Source organism: Diuraphis noxia, unplaced genomic scaffold (assembly GCF_037042655.1).
Source record: "Diuraphis noxia isolate RWA-SAM2 unplaced genomic scaffold, SU_Dnox_SAM2 contig0001, whole genome shotgun sequence".
In the NCBI taxonomy this organism is placed as follows: domain Eukaryota; kingdom Metazoa; phylum Arthropoda; class Insecta; order Hemiptera; family Aphididae; genus Diuraphis; species Diuraphis noxia.
Genome location: NW_028301711.1, coordinates 42,762,242 through 42,784,978, shown reverse-complemented (window position 1 = coordinate 42,784,978; position 22,737 = coordinate 42,762,242). Strand labels below are relative to the sequence as shown.

At 25.4% G+C, this 22,737-nt stretch overlaps 4 protein-coding genes and 1 pseudogene across 9 annotated transcripts; 2 read left to right on the top strand and 3 right to left on the bottom strand.

The window, feature by feature from the left end:
- The first annotated feature begins 1,176 nt into the window (after positions 1-1,176).
- LOC107171879 (adenosine 5'-monophosphoramidase HINT3-like) lies at positions 1,177-2,599 on the top strand. Its single transcript, XM_015522135.2, has 5 exons — positions 1,177-1,464; positions 1,837-1,960; positions 2,044-2,110; positions 2,175-2,307; positions 2,377-2,599. Exons 1-5 carry the CDS (start codon positions 1,357-1,359, stop codon positions 2,458-2,460), a joined length of 516 nt encoding a protein of 171 aa, XP_015377621.1. The 5' UTR covers positions 1,177-1,356; the 3' UTR covers positions 2,461-2,599.
- Positions 2,600-4,204: 1,605 nt separating this feature from the next.
- Positions 4,205-8,043, bottom strand: LOC107168775 (3'(2'),5'-bisphosphate nucleotidase 1). 2 transcript variants are annotated; one of them, XM_089215854.1, is made up of 6 exons: positions 7,768-8,043; positions 6,716-6,843; positions 6,351-6,569; positions 5,970-6,018; positions 5,618-5,886; positions 4,205-5,536 (listed from the first exon to the last, which is right to left on the bottom strand). In XM_089215854.1, the coding sequence occupies exons 2-6, from the start codon at positions 6,833-6,835 to the stop codon at positions 5,276-5,278; spliced, it is 918 nt and encodes a 305-aa protein (XP_089071980.1). In that variant the 5' UTR covers positions 6,836-6,843; positions 7,768-8,043; the 3' UTR covers positions 4,205-5,275. The 2 variants fall into 2 exon arrangements, with proteins under 2 accessions (XP_089071980.1, XP_089071986.1); XM_089215860.1 differs by lacking the exon at positions 7,768-8,043 and adding an exon at positions 6,910-7,048.
- A 4,816-nt stretch (positions 8,044-12,859) lies between these two features.
- LOC107170402 (pleiotropic regulator 1-like) lies at positions 12,860-16,106 on the bottom strand (annotated as a pseudogene). The gene is made up of 9 exons (XR_016190078.1): positions 15,841-16,106; positions 15,642-15,758; positions 15,400-15,555; positions 15,102-15,341; positions 14,683-15,033; positions 14,478-14,604; positions 14,197-14,401; positions 13,980-14,111; positions 12,860-13,451 (listed from the first exon to the last, which is right to left on the bottom strand). The product of XR_016190078.1 is annotated as a pleiotropic regulator 1-like (transcript).
- Positions 16,041-18,606, top strand: LOC107170408 (RNA demethylase ALKBH7, mitochondrial). 2 transcript variants are annotated; one of them, XM_015520515.2, is made up of 5 exons: positions 16,041-16,145; positions 16,963-17,283; positions 17,356-17,538; positions 17,702-17,829; positions 18,331-18,606. In XM_015520515.2, the coding sequence occupies exons 2-5, from the start codon at positions 16,963-16,965 to the stop codon at positions 18,467-18,469; spliced, it is 771 nt and encodes a 256-aa protein (XP_015376001.2). In that variant the 5' UTR covers positions 16,041-16,145; the 3' UTR covers positions 18,470-18,606. The 2 variants fall into 2 exon arrangements, with proteins under 2 accessions (XP_015376001.2, XP_089074435.1); XM_089218309.1 differs by lacking the exon at positions 16,041-16,145 and having other exon boundaries at positions 16,199-17,283.
- Positions 18,607-18,974: 368 nt separating this feature from the next.
- LOC107170405 (pre-mRNA splicing factor cwf19l1) lies at positions 18,975-22,658 on the bottom strand. Of its 3 annotated transcripts, none has more exons than XM_015520514.2 (12): positions 22,403-22,658; positions 22,279-22,337; positions 22,041-22,210; positions 21,887-21,982; positions 21,552-21,769; positions 21,336-21,466; positions 20,981-21,276; positions 20,814-20,899; positions 20,623-20,738; positions 19,718-19,862; positions 19,449-19,630; positions 18,975-19,379 (listed from the first exon to the last, which is right to left on the bottom strand). In XM_015520514.2, exons 2-12 carry the CDS (start codon positions 22,305-22,307, stop codon positions 19,238-19,240), a joined length of 1,611 nt encoding a protein of 536 aa, XP_015376000.1. In that variant the 5' UTR covers positions 22,308-22,337; positions 22,403-22,658; the 3' UTR covers positions 18,975-19,237. The 3 variants fall into 3 exon arrangements, with proteins under 3 accessions (XP_015376000.1, XP_015375999.1, XP_089074373.1); XM_015520513.2 differs by having other exon boundaries at positions 21,887-21,988; positions 22,403-22,621; XM_089218247.1 differs by having other exon boundaries at positions 21,887-21,988; positions 22,504-22,527.
- Positions 22,659-22,737: the final 79 nt, after the last annotated feature.

Below are 22,737 nucleotides of genomic sequence, written 5' to 3'. Positions count from 1 at the left end.
AATAGTAAACATGTTTAATGTTTATACAATGATATATTATCATAGTCGAATACTCGAATGTACCTATTTATAAATTATAATAATAATAATAAAGCAGAGCCCCGGTGGCTTATGTCGATAGTCGACCCGTACTCGACCGACTGGATGGTAATTCATTACGACATGGCAAATTGAAATCCTCCTTTAGTTAAAAATTAATTGTATAATTAAAATAATATATTAAACTTGTATATTGTGTATAATGTATTTAGAAATTGGAAAAAAATGTTCTATTAATGTTTTTGAAAACCTAAATTAAAAAATGTGAAGAGTAAAGTTGGAGATTAGAATGTGTCTATTAAATTGTTCAGGGGGATAATAATAAAAATAAAAATACATATTCAATGTAAGATGGTAGGGGCGAAGCCCCCACGGGTTTGTGACAAGTCAAAAATTAATATCTCCTCTTTCAAAAAAACTGAGCAAGCACGCCACTGTGTAGATTGTAGGTACTTAAAAATTACCCATTTCCATTTTTTTACAAAAAAAAAAAAAAAATATAAAAAATATGTATTCCTACCATCGAAATTATTACACATTTACGTAGCTAGAGAAACTAGTAAAGTAGTAATATAATATGCATTTTATAAATATTGCTCAAAATCATATAGGTAACAAAAACCTACTCGAGTATACAGAATTTTACTAATTTCGAACGACTATGCCTCAAACATTCAGAAAAACGCGAAGAGTGTCGTCTATAAATTATAATAATACATTACTTTAATAATTTGTAAACTTTTAGCAACAACTTTAGAAGTTTAGTAGTATATATATTAATAAATGGGTTGGCAAGGTTATTTAGCATCCATGCCACAGTTAATCTGAAAAGAAATAACTGATATGAGGTTAATAGATATTGAAGGGCTTTGCCTTCATAGAACAAAATAAGTTTTAATATTTCAAATGCTTAAAAAAAGAAATACAATTTTACCTTATTATGTTATTACTATTTAGTATTTACTTTTTACTTATTATAAAATAATATGGGTCATCAAAAGTTTAATTTTCTATTACCTCTCACGAAAGTCGCGTTATATATATATGATTATATGTTAGTGGTTGTACTTATAATATTATTCTTCCCTCTTATCATTACTAAATTTTTTTAATGATTTTATCAAAGCGGTACGATAACAGTATAAGTGGCAAGTGCATCAGTAATGTTATGTGCTAATATTACAGTTATTGTCTATTTAATTAATTAATAATAATATATTTTATAATTGTGACTCACAAAACAAAACGTTTTAAAATTATTTTTCTTCCTTTTTTGACCATTGTGCATTTGTATAGGTATCTTCCTAATTACTAATTATGTCAAAAGAATCGAATGTTGTTGAAACAATAAAGACCCGAGTAAAAAATTGTATATTTTGTAACTTAATTACTGCCAATGATCCAAATATTATTCTTGAGCCTCGAGTAAGAATGGTTTTTATTTATTTTTATATTTTCATTAAATTTTATTATTATAATTTATAGGAGACTACTGACTACCCTTTTCTCTATATGCCTATCCTAGATTAGTTAAAATATCAATGGATTTAAATAGTTATTAAATGTAATACTAACTTGCAATCATTGATGATCAGTAATGGACTGGATTAGAGTAGTTATACTAATGTAAATTAATTTAATTACTATTTTACTAACTTGCCATTTTTCAAAAACTTTGAGTTGATAAGGCACTCGGTCTTATAATATTATGACTGCTTAACATTCACTAAATTACAATCCAAAAACTTTTGATGAAATTATTAAATTACATTTTTTATGGAATGAAAAATATTACAGAGCGATCAATTTGTAATCATTAAAGATATTAAGCCAGTGGCCACTTACCATTTCTTAGTGTTGAGTGACAAACATATAAAAAGCGCTAAAAGTTTACAGCCTAATGAACAAGATTGTAATTTACGTAAGTAGAAAAATATTAATCCACATTAATTATATGTACCTATTTTGTTTAATTTGCATAATATTTTTGTATATTCACATTAGTCAAGAGCATGGTTGCAGCTGCTAAACAAATATTATTAAACAATGGTTGTGATTTAAATGACACAAGGTATTCAAAATCATACATTACAATTATAAATGTATTCATTTTTTATGCTTTGTTGTTTTATTAGAATGGGTTTTCATTGGCCTCCATTTTATTCAATAGGACATATGCATCTTCACGTCATCAGTCCTGTTAGTTCAATGTCTGCTTTCAATCGTTTTGTTGCATTCAATCCAAGTTTTAGTTATGTTTTTGTCGATGTAAATAAATTATTTTATAAATGATAATTTTTTTATTTGTTTTATCAAAAGAAATATTTATATTAACAGGTAGATTATGTGCTGAAACGTATTGGTTGCAAAGAAAAGAATGAAATAGAAAACACATCTTCGGTCACGCAAAGCAAACTGTGATACGTATTTGACATACCCATCACAACATGTTATTTTTAAATTATTACTATTTTTATTCAATATTATTATTATTATTTAATTTATTATTATATATTATATTATTGTTTTTATTTAACAATAATACAATTATAAGATTTGATTATATTGATAATAGAAAGTTTTTAAATTTTCTATATTCAATAATAATTATTAGCCAATATTAAAGTGCCTAATAATTTTGGATCATCAAATTTTCTATTAAAATAATGCTATTTGATAGTTGGGAAAATACTTGTAGCTATTTTATAAATCAGTCATGTAATAAGTTTCAAAGTTTAAGTTTATATAGGTTGCATCTCATAATTATTATTTTTCACTAGGTCAATTTTTACAGTTTTGTATATGTTATACTGCAATCATGCAAAAAATGGTATACTATTTTGAAGTGATAAAAATTTAAAATAAAGTTATAATTATATTCACTTGATCACTGTATACATGACAATAGTGATGAAATTATTATACTATACATTTTATAAATTTATATTTTATATTTATAAGTTTGATGAACTTGATAGAATAAACACGACTCATTAATAATAATTAAATATGATTTTGTTTATATCCAAACATGACATCATTTTTTGACTGATGGTTGATAAAAGATAGCAGTTAGTAATAAATATAAAATGCTCTTACTCTGTTATTTTATAAATATAAATTAGATGAAAAGTGATTATGTGCATAAATATAATTATTATTTTAGAGCCCTTTCAAACAAATAGATTCAAAAATATCATAAATTACATAATAGTTAGGTTTCATAAATAAAATAACAAAATATTCTTTTTGAACAAGTTATTTACAAATTGTCTCTACTATACTTCAGTCCACAAGAGATCAGTACCAGTTTTCGACCAAAACTTATCTGATTCTACGCACCTCACAAATCAACCCACTGACAGCATTCGGTACTGTTGCTGCTGGTCATTCTGCATGCACAAGAAAGTATTGATCTCTTGTGGGCCGTAGTGCATGAATAAAACTAACAACATAATGTTTTTTTTTTATCATCAAAATTTGGAGTAGTAAAAATTTTACAATCTTCAACTTTGAAGGACAAGGTTTATTTATTCTAGAAAATTTTCTATAAACTATAGTTGGTACTTTGGTCTTGGGGAGCTTAAAAATAAAAAAGTTATAAAAAAATTATATTTTTATTTTGTATTATTCAAAAACGAATTAACTAATATACTTTTAATTGTTTTAATTTTTAAATTTGTAATTAATGACCTTTACTATAATAGTGTTAATTTTAATTATTTTTCTTGTCAGTTTTGTGAAAGATAATTTTTAAAAATATTTAAGTACAGATACAGATACTTATTTTGAAAAGTATTTAAAATATGTATTAGAATACTCAATTAAGAAGTATTTGAATAAAAAAACTAAAAACACTTTCAAATTATTTAATGAAAATTATTTTTTAAGTTAATTTTATAGATTGTTTTAACTAATAACAATTAAAAATAAATGTATAATATTTTCCACAAAAACATAAATTTAGCTGATACCATGTACTATAAAAAAATATTAAAAGCATAACACAATTCACAATTATTTGTTTAATTAGATATTTAATAAGTTCAATTTATATTTACTTCCCAAGGCAAGTGTTATATAATTAATATAGTTAGCATTTTTTTAAATAATACTATAACTATTACAATTCACAATTACTTTAACATTTAAATAAATTGACACATAATTTAAAATCTAAATTTATTAATGTAAATAATATGTTCATATAGTTGTCAAACTTAACAGTATTGGCATTTGTATAAAGTATAATATAAGAAATAGATGGGTTCGGGTAGATTATAAATAATTAGCAGTATAGTCAGAATAATAGATATTATTTTGGTAGTATTCACTAATCACTATTATGGAATGGCGTGCATGTTAAAATTTAACAGACAATTTTATAATTTTTATTATATATTACCTATAATATAAATTAGTACAGTGAAATGATCCAATTGCAGTATATTTGTCCTTGTGGAAGACAGACTAAGGCATAATTTATTTTAACTTAATTGTGTTCTGCCAATTAAGTAGGATAATAATAATTAAGAAATTATACATTTTGACTTTCAAACCAATATGATTTTTTGTGATCAATTAAAGCTTTAATTTATAACTTAAGATAACTTTAAAACTATGATTTAAGTAATCAACAGATTTTATTATTATTGCGGTTGTATAAAAAAAAAAACATAAGGAATGACAGGTAATACAACATTTAATACCAGGAACTCTTGAGATGTCTATTCTCAACATTATAACCCTTTAAGTTTATAAAAACCTAATTATATTATATATACTGAATTTTAACTTTATTTACAAAAGAGTTATAATATACCAGTTAAAAACCACTTGACAAAAACAAAATAATATTTCTAGAAACATTTCCATATTTTGTACTTGAAACTAAATTAATAATTTTAAGTTCATATAAATGAAATAAAATATTCAATGCAACAAATAAAATACATCTAGCAAGTTTAAATAAAGCTTTTAATACAAGCTATAAATATCTACAATATTGTATGAGTGCATGTGTTTGAAAAAATGAGAACCAAACTATTAAATTAGAATTTGTAGATTAAAGTTATTTACTTAATCAAAATTATTGTAATACATTAAATACACCTGATATTTGTTGGGAATGTATGTTGTCCAGTATACTTTATTGATAAAAATTAAATTAATAGTGTTTGTATTTTAATTGTTACTTAACACCTGCATTTTAAATACATGTACTCATAGAACATACTCATGTCATTTTTGACTGAATGTCACTAATAAGTTTCATGAATTCAGTATGGTTATAAGAAGGAGCCGTGGCAAATACTCCATATTTATTTAAAGGGTCTTTTTCATTTTCCTTGCTATAGCTATATTTATTTCCATGTATATCCGTCAATTCACCACCAGCTGCTCTTAGAACTGCCTCTGGTGCTGCCGTATCCCATCGTTTGCAACCAGCACTTGGATAAACATAAGCATGTGCTTTTCCTTCTAATATATAAAGCACCTATATAATATGTTTTCAAAATTAATCCATATTTCATTATTAAAACTACCTAATAATAATCAATAAGTTGCAGCATTATACCTTATTTCCAGCACCACCAACTCGTATAACTTCACAAGGTTTTAAACCATCAATAAATGTTTCTATTGCTTTATCATAGTGACTCCTAGTGGTTACATACACTTTTTTTGTTTGAGGGGGTTCTTTTAACTCAAACCCACCTACACCACTGCCAACAAGACCCCAAAGTGCTCGACCACTATTTTGCCAAAATGGTTGATAAATTACTCCAGCCACAGCTTCATCATTAACACATACTCCAATTAATATTGTAACATGATCTATTAAACCTATAAAATAGAACAGTAATTATACATTTTTAAAAGTCAATCCCCAATATTCATGGAAAACAATATAATATAAAATGATTTACCTTTTGTGAATTCTGACGTTCCATCTAATGGGTCTACCCAAATTGTAACCTAAGCATTGCAATATATAAATAAAGATTTATCTCAACCATGTTTATGTTGACAATAATAATATCTGAGGAAACCATATCAAATACTTTAAGAGCCACATGGAGGGAATGCTTTAATTAAGTATAGAACAGTAAAATAATTATGCAAATACTGAAGTACTCTTGATTAAAATTTATTAAAGATTTAGCAATATTTTAGAGTATCCGAGTATTATTGAAAATGTATTGATATTTTAAGGAAAATTACAAGCATTCAAAATGTATTTAATTTTAGGACTAAGATAGTATATTTTTTAATTACTTAGTGTAAATATTATATTTAACAACACTAACTTGATCTTCTGTAACATCAAGTAATGATTTTGGACATTCTAAATCCAATATTTTAGGATCGAGATCAGTAATTAGCCAATCTGCAGGAACATCTAAATTTTGACTTATTTTATCTACTTCCTCTGCCACAATATTCACTTTAGGATACAGATTTTTAAAAGATGCAACAATACACCGTTGTGCAGATCTATCAGCTTCAGTTTGCAAGTCATTTTCGCCCTAAACATATATAAGTTAAGCAATTAGAATTTCAATTAATCGTTCAAATTAATATTTGATTAATAATTCAACAAAATTTTTTCTTCTAAATATAGTAATTTGAATGTTAAGATAATTAATAAAATTGAATAAATAACAATATTAACCTTTTCAATTATTCCCAAATCTCCTTTTTGCATAACATCACGGATTATTTTACCTGCTTTATGAGCAACAGATACTGATGAAGCCAAAAGTCTACAAACTAAAGCTGGTCCTTGAGCCATTTTATAAACTAAACAAATATAAAGTATATTAATAAAGTAAAAATTCTATTTAAGAATAGTTTATATTAAATTACAATTTTAAAAATTCACAATAATATTGGTGTAACGGTTGAGTAGAATAGACTGAAAATAATATTGGTAAAATTGATACCATCTTTTTATGACTAAATATAATGAAGGCCATTAATAATATCTATTATAATATTAATGTAAAAAATATAATAACTATAAGTTGTCTATACAAGGTAATGTACAATAATTTAAACAATGGGTATCGAATTCTATAGCCACACAATGACCTCTACAGTGATAGTCAATTTTTCACCTATATATTATTATATATATATTAATATAACAATATCAACATATGTATGCATATATTACCACACAACTACTATAATAAAAAATAAAAATTATTATTTAAAAATGTTCATTGAAACTTCATAAGTATATAGCCTTAGTAAAAATATTACAATGTGTTACAAACTCAAACAATCATGGTCAGACCACATTATTGACTCTTTGCAGACTCTAGAAATCATTATTACACACGGATATATACAAAAAAAATTAGTATTTTAAAATATTTGTTTAGCCGGTATAGTTCAAATAAACACAATTACATAAATGTTAAGACATAGAATAGAATATTACAGTAAACAATAAATAGAATTCTATTTTACATATAATTATTTAATTTACTATATTCATCTTTGTAAAGAGTAGGGTTTTAACTATTATTTCTTATGTCAGCAGTTTTGTGAATATAACAACTAATTATTATTTAAATAAAAAAAATACAGCCAATTGCTTTTGAATCGTTTTACCTAGTATAGGTATCTGGGTAAAATAAAAAATTAATTTTAACAACAGTTTTGAGTTTTTTACTATTACTTCATAATCATTAACCAATAGACAAGTTAGTTACTTACCTAATAGTTACCAAATATGTTAGTTAATCAGCAGAGGTAATGATTTTGATTTGGAGAAAGTTCACTTTACTGGTAAACCTTCATTAATACCTACGTAAAATGCTTAAAACCTATATATCTTATGGATATCGGAATAATAAGAGAGAACAGCGTTCGGCTTTTATTTTATTTTAAGGAATAACAAAACACTTCAATGTCTTAATAGCGATGATCTTATACTATGATGTTTGATGAATCGAAAAATCTATCATTATATTTTGAATACGAAAAAAGATTTCTTACACGAATACGGTAATAATGTAGAAATTAGTAACTAGTAGGGAACATAACTACTTTCTCTTTGAGCTTGCACATAATTTATTATACAATATATATTTTCATCAGTCGAAATTTATGATAACGTTAGGTTAAGGGGGGAGAGTTCCACACTCCATACGCACACCTGCAATCTGATAAAAAAATGTATAATATAATGAACTTAATATTATTGTTCAAGTCGTTATGATACAATATTTGAAATTTATAATCGTTACTATTCACTAGGCACTATGATAAATATAGAAAATATAGATTTTATCTTAAATATTAAATAAAAGTAGTCCATGGATATAATGCAATCGGTGAGATAAATAGATAACAATATTCTGGAGCGCATAGTCGTGGGTTTAGATCAAATACGTATCTATAATTATCGAAGGTCGTAGGCGGTTGTAAAAATGAAACGTCACTTCACACTTGTGATTTTATTATTTTACTATTTCCTTTTTTTTCAAATTATTTTTTTATTTAGTCAACCTTTTACAATTAAAATTAAATAAAACTACCTTTTTGATTAATTTTTACCCGAATATGCATTGCTTGTGGTGAAACAAAAGTGTTACAATAGACAATTTCAATAAAAGTAAAAAAATCAAGCAAAATAAACTTTTAGATGAAAATAAAAAATAAGTGTTTTTCCAAAAAAATTATAAAAAATAAAAAACATATTTAACTTATTTTAAAAACATAATTTCATTCGATCATTTATCATTTAATAACCAAAATGTAATATAAAAACTTTCTTAAAGTATATCTACAATTCTACATACTATTATTTTTTAGCACGGTACAATCATCAATCAACAGTACTTGATTTTAAGTCCAATTGTAATTAGTTGTAAGCAACTAGACCTTGGTAATTTACAAATTTCTAACCAAATTTTTATGTGCATATCGTACCTATTATAGTAATGTCATATGCTGTTAAATCTCTTATTTACTTGCTTAGTGAACATTTGTTTTAAAGGAAACCATTAAATTACAGCAGATAGCTTGTGAAGATCTCCAACTGGGAACACTAAGTTTAAACGATTTGTATAATTTAATGATGTAGATCTATGTATTTCTTTTTTATTCAAAAGTATTCTTACAGCTTGGTCCTGTTGCACTATTAATGGTTTTGTAGCATTATCTGCACTATTACATATTACATATTAGGTACACTATTACACTATCACCCATCCAATACTATTAATAAGCCATATTGCATAATACGCTTAATAGAGTACAATACAATGATTAATACAATAATATACAGTACGCTTGGATTGACGTCTATGTTTGACCTTTACTATGATTGCTCTGTAGTCTGTGGTTTGACGTTGACGGTTAACCCCACCTATGAAGTTCCAAGTTCAACATATTATTAAACGTTCATAAAATTATGATTATAGGTAATTCGATATACTTGTGTTAACTGCCGGGGTTCATTTAGGTAGGGGCCAAGGGTCCCGCTGCTCAGAGTGGCAAATTTTTAAAGATTTAGAAGGGTGGCAAATTTTAATTTAGTACTTTACACACTGACGTCAATAATTAATAATTTTTCCAGCAAATATGTACTCATCACCCTCCCACTAAAGTCATATTAATATTTTTTTTAATTTCAATACAATTTATAATTTCACCAATAATTGATTCGTTGTTATATACGAGTATACGACGATAAATATTAAAAATATATGTTAATAATAATAAACCAATATGGAAACATACCGATTAAACTAGACTCCAGACCATCTCGGCATTTCATAAATATTGAACACATTGATAATTGCTAATGCCTAATTTCAAAGTCATTAATAATATCAAGTTATCAAGTTGATAATATCAACTGTTACTGACAATAACTGAGAGCTGTAAAATATTTTAAATTAAATTGTGATTTTGTTTATCTAATATTCTTACATGTAAGTATATAATACATTAATGTATCATCTTCAAAAAATACTCTCTTATATTATATATAAATGTGTTAAGCATTACAAATAGCTAAATGAATTATTAATTATCAAATATCAGTACAAACTATTATTTAAACATATAATAATAATTTATACTTATAACTAGTTATAACCTATAGCACAAGCACACTGAATAAATTGATTAAAATATTGCTAAATTCATATAAATAATACCCGCCTTGTAAAGTATTTGAGTAAACGTATTTAAATGCTTTTATAGTTTAATACTTTTTGAAAACTTTTCGAATTAAATATTTTTCATAAAGTCGTGTTGGACATATTATGTTAACAATTTGTATTAGAAAATCAAACACAATTTTGCATTCTTTTCAAAATTTAAACGAATTGTTCCTCCGTTGCCGCACCTTTATTTTGAAAGATTTACTATTTTATACTTTTATTTATAATGTTTTTAAAGGAGAAAAGGGTATTGAATTTATGATTTATATTCAATAAAGTTTTAATGGGGATTTTAATAAATAATAATAACAAAAGTTTTGTATTGGATTTCCTGAAATTTCTAAATACGCCACTGCAGGCTATCTGAACTATTTTCAAGAAAAAATAATTATCATATAATTTACTGATAGGTACAAACATAATGTTGATAGTTCAATAATAGTATTTGAATATTTCTATATTTTTTGTATAGTGGCATAATATTTTTTAATAGAAAATTGAACCAATAAGATACTATTGAAATTTTAAGTCAAAATGGAAAATGCTCAGTGTTTTTCAAAATAATCAGAAAAACATAAATAAAATTATGAAACAACAAAATTTACTACGCATTTTTATCTGTACCTAATACTAAAAAACGAATAACCAATATAAATCAATAAATTTCTATAGGATTAGCATTTTAGGTATGTTGTTACATAATAAAATTTTCATAAAATTTTGATACATTTTGAGCTATATGTCTAAATAGAAATTTAACATTTTCGATTTTTCAGTTATTTTTTCAATTAACTTCAATAAAAAAATGTATTGTTCGTCAAAGACCTTGAAAATACATTAAAGCTTCCCGTATTTTTTTAGTACTAATTAAAATATATCGAAAACACATGGTCACAATATTATTTTTTTAGCGGTAGAAATTTAGAACCGAAAGTATATATAATATACATAGAAATTTGACAAAATTAGTCTCAATCGTGAAAATTATTGTGCTGTTGAAATCAATATTCATATCAAGGTTTGAGAATTTAATACAAAATTCTTTTAAAATTGTAAAATAAATATTGGATAAAAAAATTTTTTATGAACGTCTGAAGTTTACATTTTGACGAAGTATTACGTTTCTACTTGTAATAATTGTGAAAATTCTAGTTATTCTAGTTTTTTTTCTATAAATATAAATGAACAAAAAGTTTGAAAATTGTATTTAAGGTTTCTCTTAACCATAAGTAATTCATTCAAGAATCAAATATATTTGATTTTTTTCTAACGAATAGGTATTAACAATTTTAGTCATTTTGTACTACCTAATTAAAAAATATTTTGTGGGGATTTGAAACTTTCACATTTTCTATTTAATTCCTAAAAACAACTGGCAAGGAACCTTGTATTAAATTTTAAAACTTTTTGATCCAACGAAAGATTATTTTTAATATTAAAATAATTTAAAAAAATTTAAAATTTAAAATATCGTTAATAATATGTTTCTATCAAGATGTGGCAAAATATTTTGAAAATTTTATCATGTTAAAGATAATCATTTGATGACAATTTGAAATATCTACGGATATTAGTTATGGAATCAAAAATAACGATGAAATAATTTAATCATTCAATGAGAAATCGTACATTTATATCAGATATCTATAATATTATAGCGAGTTAAATAAGTATTTAAGAATTGTAAATTTTTTGTACGTTTTAAAATAATTATAACTCGCTTCCAAATTAAGATATTGTAAAAAGCCTATGAGGTCGACGTAATAATATTCTTATCCAGTTACCCATAAATTTTGTAAGAGGTCCATTCACTCAAATTTTTTGTACAAACGGAGCTAAACGTGATCTGCAGCTGAGCGTAAAATTTGGTAAATATATTATACACAGAGACGGAGAGAACACATGTGGATATCACGTCCTCTTAATCGTTTTTTTATTCTTATATACACATAACCAAATTATGATTATGTTGGGCTTTGGTTTAACTCTTCAAATAATTTGAATTTCCAATTATACCATTTTTTTTTACATGTAATAACAAATGTTCTTACATTTAATAAAACAATTAGTTGTTTGATTAATAGAATTAAACAACTTCCATTTTTATAAATCTAAGTACATTGATTTTTGTTCAAACTAATGCTGATTTAAACTAACTTTAATGTCTATATTGATACTATAATCCAAGTTACGGCTATTTCGAATTTTCGTCAGAGCAAATTATTTTTTATTTTTAAGTAAAATATATTTTATAACCAGTGGTGCCAAAGTCCAACATTTTACCTATGGCATTAGACACCTCCAAATAAATATTTGACACCCACCTATTTATTTCTTAATTTCTTATAATAACCTTACCATATACTAAGTATAGTTTTAATGTAATATTATTGACTTCTAGTTCACAATTAATTGTATTGTATAAAATACAATAATTGTTATCATCAAATATTTAGAATAATAAAGGTGATCCCCCTACCTACTAAAATCAACTATGGCAATTGCCATAGATAATTAATTAATATGTATTAATAAATACATTTTGGTGCCACTGTTTATAACTATGATTCTCAACAATAATTTAATAATATTATTGATTGCTGGACGTAGGTACGAAAAAAGTATTTAAAAACTGTGATATTAAATTAGTATATTTTTTTTTGTTTAATTTTAAACTGGTCAAGTTCTTAATGTATGCAGTCTTATACATTAAAAATGCATTTATTGTGATCAGATTTGTCCATAATAATTGAAACTGCTTGGGAAACTAATTTTTTTTTATTAATTATTATTAATCACCAAAATGTTTATAACTAAGAGTTCATTAGGAGTTCTTGAGAACTATTTTAATTCCAAACTCTACAAATAATATTTAACAAAATTGAAACTAATTTACTATAATAGTATTTTTGAATATTTTACAGCTTGCAGTTCCAATGTATACTATACACTAGTAATTAAGAAAAGTTATAACTCGTTGCAAAACCATAAACATTTCATTATGGGTTTTATGAAAGATAAAATATGAATTTCATGAACCTTTCTTCTTTTTTTTAAAAAAAAGAATAAAATAGAATTAAAATCATTTTGCCGGTAATAATATCGTTTAAAAATGATATATTCATTTGTGTCAATAATTTTAAAAAATTAATATTTTACAAAAAATTAATATTTCCTTCTTCGGATTATATCGAGCTTCCAATTAATTGGATGACTTTCTTCAATCTAAAACAAACACAAAAATATAATTATTTTTGAACCTATAAAGTTTAATTAGGTAGTTCTAACTAAGCACATTTTGTAATTATATAAATATAAATTATTTTTGTCAAATGATGAAACAACTATAATTATTTGCATAAAGAATTTATTTAAAAAAATTTTCAGATATCCAATAAGATATTAAATTGGAAACATTCAAGAAAAACTGAAAAATGAATCTTTTTTTGGAATAGATTTACCTTATATCTTATTCAAACTTTTGAATTTATTTAAACGTTATAAGTTATAACAAATTAACAAGTTTTAAAATATGATTATCATAAAAATATAACTAATCATTGAAATAGATTAATATTATTTGTTAGTAAAGCATTTGAATTTAAAAAAAAAAAATATTATATCAAAATGTATTGTAATAAATTTATAAATGTTTTAGTATTATAGAACAAAATATATGAAAATAAAGATAGTAATGTCATTTTAAATAAAGTAAAAAAATAGTTTATTATTGACGTACTAGCAAATACTTACAGCAATATCATCTTCTTGATAAAGTTTTATAGTTTTATCAGCTTCTGCTGTAATAAGTCTTGTAACACTGTTATCAAATGCCATAACAAATACTCTAGCTTCACTATCCATTGATCCAGGTTGTACAAGAGTCTTTTTAAATAATACATATTTTAATATAAGCAATCAATAAAAATAATTTACAGTGTGTATAACATAATATATCGAATTTACATACCTGCATCCTCTGAAAATTATAACCAGTTCTCCAATCATAAGCATACATTGATCCATTATTTGCTTCAGACATCAACACCCCACAGAATTCACAGCCATACATGCAGTTAACTATAGAATTTTGACCAGTAAGATTTTGTATAAATTTACCATCTGGACATGTCCATTTTTTTATATTGTCTGGACTAGCGCTGGCCAAAATGTACCTTAAAATCACATAGCAACAAGCAATTAAGTAAATCATAATGGTTCTGTAAATGTTAAATAATATTTAAAACTCACACTTTCGGATGTAAAACTAGTGATCTCACACCTTTTTTGTGATTTGTAAGAGTTGCACCGTTGCACGAGTCTTTCCAACAGCTATATCCCATAGTCTAATTGTACAGTCATGAGATCCAGTCATTACCTAACTATAAGCCAAAAATATTAAATCAAAATTCATTTTTTTAAATGTTAAATAAATAACTTATTTAAACTTTTATACTTGAGGTTCAAAGTCATGGGTAACAACACTGGCCACCGTATTTGTATGTCCAGTAAGTGTGTGAACATTGGCTTTTGTACATTGTACGCATGTTCTATACTCAAGCTGTTGAATCTCGTCTAGCAGTTAACAATACATCAATTGTTGGATGTAACATAAGACTATATACAGCACTCAAATGTCCATGATTATGTCAAACTACTTTATTATGTTCCAAATCCCAACATTTCACTTGCCTATCTTTACCACAACTGAATAAATAAGGGTGTCTAGGACTTACTTGTAAGCCTCGCACACTACTTACATACCAGTTAAGGAAAGTTTTAATTTTCCAGTAGCTAAATCCCAAATCTAAAACCAAAAAAATATATCAAATACAAATAGATATTATATATCATGAAATTGTTTTGTAGTATTACTTTAATAACTCAATCAGCAGCATCAGTAGCAAATCATTCATTACCATTCACTACAGTAACACAGCACAATTAACCCAGTATAATTACTCCGTATAACTTTTGTGGACCGTGGAGGATGCCATTTTGGTTTTGGCATAATATGATTAATCAGTTGATTAGCAGCAGCTATGTTTTGTGTACTTAGACTCAATAAAACCATACTTTTCTCTGTGTTTTTATTTAATTTCTCAGGATTATCAGCTAAAAAATAAAATATAATAAAATAATTAATACCTAAACAGTAATAATGCATCGTTACTTATGGCTAATGGAAGATTATTATCCTTATAAATATCAAGGCTCTCTGATTTAGGATGACTTACCTAGTTGAGATTTCTTTATGTTTATCTTATTTTGTTCCACTTTGTCAAAAACCAGACCATAACAATTTCGAGCTTTAAAGAGTTTTTTTAATCTTCTCCCAGTTCTCCCTATACACAAACAATAAAAAAAAATAAAAACATTGTTTCATTACATTACAGTGCACAAATCAATTTACGCTTCTTCATCTATTGTGGTGGAAGCATCCTTTGACATGATAAAAACATATCATGAGTCCTTTTTGAGTGATCTAAAAACTAATGTATGAACATTATGAACAGAGTGCCACTGTACTTCCTAAAGTATAATAAAATAGCATTACTATGTAAATGTATAAATTTGTAAATAAAATCCATGAATATTTTAAAACAGTTTTTACCTCTGAGAAACTCATTGCGTTTTGGCTTCTAGTTGACATATTGAATAATGAAAATGAATATTGAATATAAAGTAACTATCACAGATATAGATCTGTGGTAACTATATGTCAAACAGTTATTAAAATTAATTTTTTCAAAAAAAATTTTGCATTGCGCATGTGCAATAAATGTCCGTGATAACAATATTACAATGATAATGCGATAATTATATAGATCTTACACGATTTGAGATAATACTAAATTATTATTTTAGAATTCATAATTATCATATCATAAATCATAATTCATAATTATAAGCCATAAGGTAAACATATTATTATTATTATTACATATTACATTTTTAATAATATTTTAGAAATAAGTTATTTGTGAATTATGTGAATTTTTGTAATATTATTATTGAATGTTGTGTGGCAAATTTAATTAGTATTCTCACTTGGCTTATGTCACTATATATATATATACAGTCGTATCCACTATCGGTATCGGGAATTTAACGTCATCTAATGGTTAACTTTTTTATATAATGCAATATATACTGCAGATATGCCAAGTGTTTACACTTTACACCTTATCAGACCAATCCAGATTATATAAGAGCAAGATATGACAATTGACAATGACAAACGTTTAACGTATCCTAAACATAGTCATTATTTAATATTTTCATAAAATTATTAAAACTCCTCAAACTAGCATACTACACACAACTTACTCTTCAGTTATTACTTTAATAATTATGAATGGATGCTGTATAATATCATCGACTATTGTACCGTTATTAGTAGTACAATATAATGGTTCCTTCCTCTGATCGAACATTAAAAATGGTACTGTAGTCTATAGATATGGTATTATAATGACAACCATCATGGTATTTTGACAAGTCTTTTAGGTAGTTCACTATTTTGTTTGTACGTGGTTGAGACAGATAAAGAGAAAAAAAGTTATTATTGCACACGGACGATTGATGATACGGGATCACAGGAACTTATCTAATCTTAGCTGATTATTGTATTTTTTACACTGTATTTTGTGTTATTTTATTGAGTGAAAAATTGGAAACATTGATTGACAATTAAAAATAATTTTTTTTGAATAATCTCATATATTTTAACAAGATGTTCATGGTGAATTTGGCTTGTAAAGAATTTGTCTTCAACCAGCTGTTCTCTGCATCTCGTCTGTTTCATTTAAATGAATTGTTTAGCACATCATCTTCATCAATTGAACGTATTATAAAATCTGTCGATAAAAGTGAATATGTAAGATATAAATTTCCAGAAAGCACAAATAATTTAGTTAACATTAAACGACAACAATTTGATTCTTCATTTACCATTGTGCCAGACATTGTGTCTGTTGATGAAGAGTCACGACTGATTGATGAAATAGAAAAATCATTAAAACGTCTACGTTATCAACATGATCATTGGGATGATGTAAGCATATTTTATTTTTCATAATTTATTTAAATTAACTATATGTAAATAAACAAATATTTATTAACTTAGGCTATACATGGATACAGAGAAACTGAAATCATCACTTGGAAAGATCAAAACAATTCAAATGTGATACAAAAGCTCAAAAATAGAGTATTTGCTAATGAATCAATCACAGAACAAATGCAGAGAGTTCATATACTCGATTTATGCAACAACGGTTATGTAAAACCACATATAGATAGTGTACGAGTAAGTATTAAACATTTGATTTTCTTACATTTTTAAATGAATGAATAATTTCTTTTTTACAATGAAAATATATCAAATGATACCTACAACTATTTTTTTTTAGTTTAACAAAAATAATTGTTGAACATAATGTACAATATATCATTTATGTTTTGTTAAATAGTTCTGTGGCAATATAATAGCTGGCTTGAGCTTACTATCTGACTCTGTTATGCGTTTAGCTGATGAAAAATGTCCAGACACCTATGTAGTATATGCTTTATTACCTCGCCGATCATTATATATTATGAAGTAAGTCTTACATCATATTTTATATTAGGTTTAATATCCTTGTTTCATTTTTATTTACATAAAATATAAACTTTTCGCATTGATATCATTTTGTTTTAATAGGTAATAGGTTGATTGTAAGCAGTAAAGCTATTGAAAGATAAATTAAAAATTAATCTAACTATTTATTCTGTTGATATTTAAAAATATATGTAAATTGATTAAATTTAATGTGTTTGAATATTCATAAATTACGTAACAAATTCAAATTTATATCCTAATATTGATCTTAATTTAATTTTAGTTTTAACATACGTTTAAAAATTCTCATAGATCATAGTAATATTCTTCTAAATTGTGAACAGTTCAATATTTCGTTTATTGACATTTATCATTCTGCAGAATTTAAATAAATCATTTTGGGTCCTTATTACTTCATGAAAAATGTCAATCAAAAAATTTACAAACTCAATTTATTCTGTATTTAATATTAATTCTTATTTTTAATTAAACTTTTAACAGGGATTCAGCTCGATACCAGTACACACATGAAATATTAAGTGATGGAGCACCAACTGTGTTCAGTGATAGACAGATTGTACGGGAACGAAGAGTATCGATAGTTATGAGAAACGAGCCACCGATTGAGGCTACAAAATAATTCAATAATCATATTAGATTCGCAATATTTAATTATGTAATTATATTATTCAATAGGAGATCTTGTACCAAAATTGTTATATTTTCTAAACTGTTTGTTCTCTGTTAAAAACAAATTAAAAAAATATTTTACAGCCATCCCTTGATATTCCTAACATTTGATAATTAAAAATAAATTAAAAATGTTGGTCTCTTGAAAATTAAAAATCTTTTTGTAGTTTGTTTTAAGTAAAAATTAATTTAGATTCACTTAGTTATTTAAGAAAATCATAGGGTAAATAAAGTTGCGATTTATGACAAACCCTGCGAAATCCAAAGTTATTTCACCACAATTAAAAGTTCAGAGTATTCATTATACATATGGTTGATAATTAATTATTAAAAACTTGTATCTTTTTTACACACCTCACCAAAATTAGCATTGCTGATACATTTTTCATACTTTATCTTCTTAGATTGATGTGGCGAAAGGTATTTGATAATATTAAATCATAATGTTTTAAATATTACATCATATATCATTTAGTGTTATATTATCAAAATAATAGATTACATAATATTTACATACTTCATAAATGTTAGAAATTATTTTTATTTTTTTTTTTGCTTTCAATATTTCTAACACTTGATCATTTTCTATCATAATATTATATTAACTATTTTTAAAAATTCACTTTACATCTAATACTTTTGAATTATCATATTTTTTAATCCATTTATAAAATAAAAAATATTATTGATAGTAATCATGATTAAAATCAGTTATTAATTAATCTTTTATAGGATTAAAAGGTTCAAAAGCATCACGGAACATTTTTACATCATTTTCTTCTTCATCTAAAGATTGCTCACATTTTCTCCAGTCAATACGACTTTCAACATTCAATAGTCTTGGAGACGCCAACACTTCTCTAAAAACAAATAAATAGTTCACTTCATTAATGCATTTAAAACACTTAAATTAATAATTTATAACATACCTTGCAATATGAATTGGAAATTTTTGACTATGACCAATTTTTTTGGCAGCACTATGAAATAAACGTTTTCCGTTTGGCAACTCTGTACAAAAGTAATGGCCTTCCGTATTCCCAGCTATTTGGCGTAACGATGCGGCTGGTGGAATGTCTACCAAACTGAGATCATATTCTTTAAATTTAGCCTATTTAATGTTAATATATTAAACATAATACGAGTTATAAACTTATAAATAATAATTGTTATTATAATATATATTATTTTTAGTTACTTTAAACATATCCTCAAGATGATCTGCCTTTCTGATAGGAACTGGAACCACTTGCAATTGAAAATGAGCAGATAAAATATTACGTTCAAAATAAACTGCTACACGACCTGTGCTTTCAAAATACTGATTTAAAGAACTTTTAATCCTGTAACGAAAATTCAAATCAATTGTAATTTTATTTAAATTAAAAATTTAAATTTCAAAATTTTAAAATGGTTAATAGTAAAACAGTGGTGATCAACCTTTTTATATATGTACACCACATACACAGTTTGAAAATGTTTCTGTACCACTTAACCAAATCACGTTTTTTTTTTGATAAAAAATGTAAACGTCATTTTACATCAGGCATGTCAAACACGTCGCCCTCAGCTCAATTTTTTGTGACTCGTGGCTATCAATATTAATGAACAAAAACATAATATGATAATAAAAAAATAAAATATTAATGCTATGTCACAACTATCTTAGATTCTTAGGTAATGATTTATTTGGTACACATTATTAAACTATCTTCTGATAAACTGGAATCGAAATATAGTTTAAGAATTTTCTTAAATATTTATTTTTGTGCAATTTGTAGGCCCGTATAGCTAAGCTTCTTAATACATATTTGATACTTTGAGTTTGACATGCCTGTCTTACATGTATAGAATATTATTTCTCAAGGAACTAAAAAACCATGATTGTTTAAGTGTTAAATGCAAAATTAATGGAAAATGAAATATTCACAACCATTATTGATATGAAATTATGTAAGTTATATATTTTAATGTGAATAATGATCCATTACGGTTTTTTCATGAAACAAAATTTTCTTAGTGAACCACAGATAAGATTTCCATGCATCACAGATTGATGAACATTGGATTAAAACTTAAAAGAAGAAAATAATTAATAATTACAGATTTATTTCATTTTCTGTTTCTGGTGGTACTTCAGCAAGTGATTTGTAATGTTCAATTGGAGCTACTAGTATGTGTTCTTTGACTAACGGACCCTTAGTGCCTGATAAATATACCTTAAACAAATTAGTTTATATTATACAAATATTAATTGGTTAGAACATAAGTAAAAATAATAAATTACTGAATACCTGATTTCCAATAGATATAATCAAATGCTTGGTAATGTTTTTACTTGACAAACAAAACCAACAAGAATCTGCGCTTATATCAATTGCTGTAAAAAAATACATCAAAACTATTATATCTCAGGTGTACAACCAAAAGTTGTTAAAATTGATAAATAAATTTGACTGACATTGTCTGACTGGTTGTCCATCAAATTTTCTCTTTTTATTTTGATTATTATTTTTATAATTGGTGTTAGTGCTTGTATTATAAAAATACTGTTTGGAAACTGGCAACATATTAGCAGTATACTGAGATATATTATCAGCATATGGTGATTCGGTGACAGTAAAGTCATTTGTATTTGGTGTAGTAAGTTCTGCTGGTGATAAAACAAAGCCATACAACCATTTTTGTTTTTTTGTTTTATTATCATGATAATCACCCAAACCAATAAATCGTGTTACTGTTTTACTATTGGTATTTCTATAGAGCCAAAATTATTTTTATTATTAATTCAAAATAAAAAATAAAAAATAACATACTTGTATGGACTACGCTGATAAAACACTTGTTGCAATCCAGCAAAGTGATAGCGTGGAGTTAAATGAATAGCCACCCATGATAACAATTGAGATTCACTTTCTTTTTCAGTTGGTTCCTTAACACTGATGTTCTATAGATAAAATATTTATAAATATTCATGAAATTGTTTCATACATTACTAATTATTATAGTATTGTTTAAATAATAGTTTCTACTTCAAGAATTCGCTCTTTGTTGCGAATGTCTACTGGCCACGGTGAAGTTAATAGTACATCTAAAGACGTACTTCCAGCTCGAATACAAGAATCTCTGAACTGAGAAAGAGAATCATAATTGAATGTATGAATTTCATTTTCCTTACTACTATTGTTTTGTATCCCACTAATATATCCTATTTTAAGTCCATCAGAAGTTGTAAAAATTCCATCTTTACCTAATAAACACATAAAACATAAAAAATATTTCCCTAATTTAAAAAAGAGAATCATATACATGATATGAAACATTATGTTAATATAACCATTTATTAAAATAGCAAAATTTTACCAACCAAGATAATAAATATTTGGTGCTAATTGTTGATCTTTTAAATTATTGAAATATTTTTCATGTTGTATTTTATTTGGTCCCAATGTATATATTGGAACTGAAACTTAAAAAAAAAAACTTTAAATTCATTCAAATAAATAATATGGTTGCCTTACTATATTTTCCAGACTTTTTAAACTCTTCCCATTCTTTTTCAGAGGATACATCGTCCCCAAAAAAATCACCTACGCAAAACACATAGTCAAACATGCCTTTTTTTGCAAACAATGATTCTATATGGTCAATGAATGATGTTATATGTCCTTTGATACCGCAGCAAACCAATCTGTGTACATAAAAGTGATTTTAACAATTAAAAATTAACACAGAATTAAATATAAATTCAATTCTTACATTTTGACTTGCTTTTTTTTATTTTCCATCGTGAATACAATAATTATTCTAATAATATCCTAAAAACAATATTTTAGTTTTAAGCATGTCAATGAACATTAAGTTAAATGAAATAGATAGGTACCTGAAATTTGTTTATAATCGAAGAAATTAAACAGGCTAATTTTACTACACAACAAATATTAGAAATATTTTATCTAAAGAATAACTATTAAGTAGTAATACTTTTTTTTGAGTCTACAGTAAAAGCTTAGAAGTAGTTGTAGGTGCTTATAAGTTATGGACACTCGGTCTGTTTAGTGTTTACTGTTTAGTTCAGTAGGCAGTAGCGCTTTTTTCTTTATCAATTGAGTGGTTATCTACAAAACAAAATTTTTATCAGTATTGTTCGGTGGTATAAACCATAGACATATAAATATGTATATATATATTTATATGTCTATGGTATAAACACAGAAT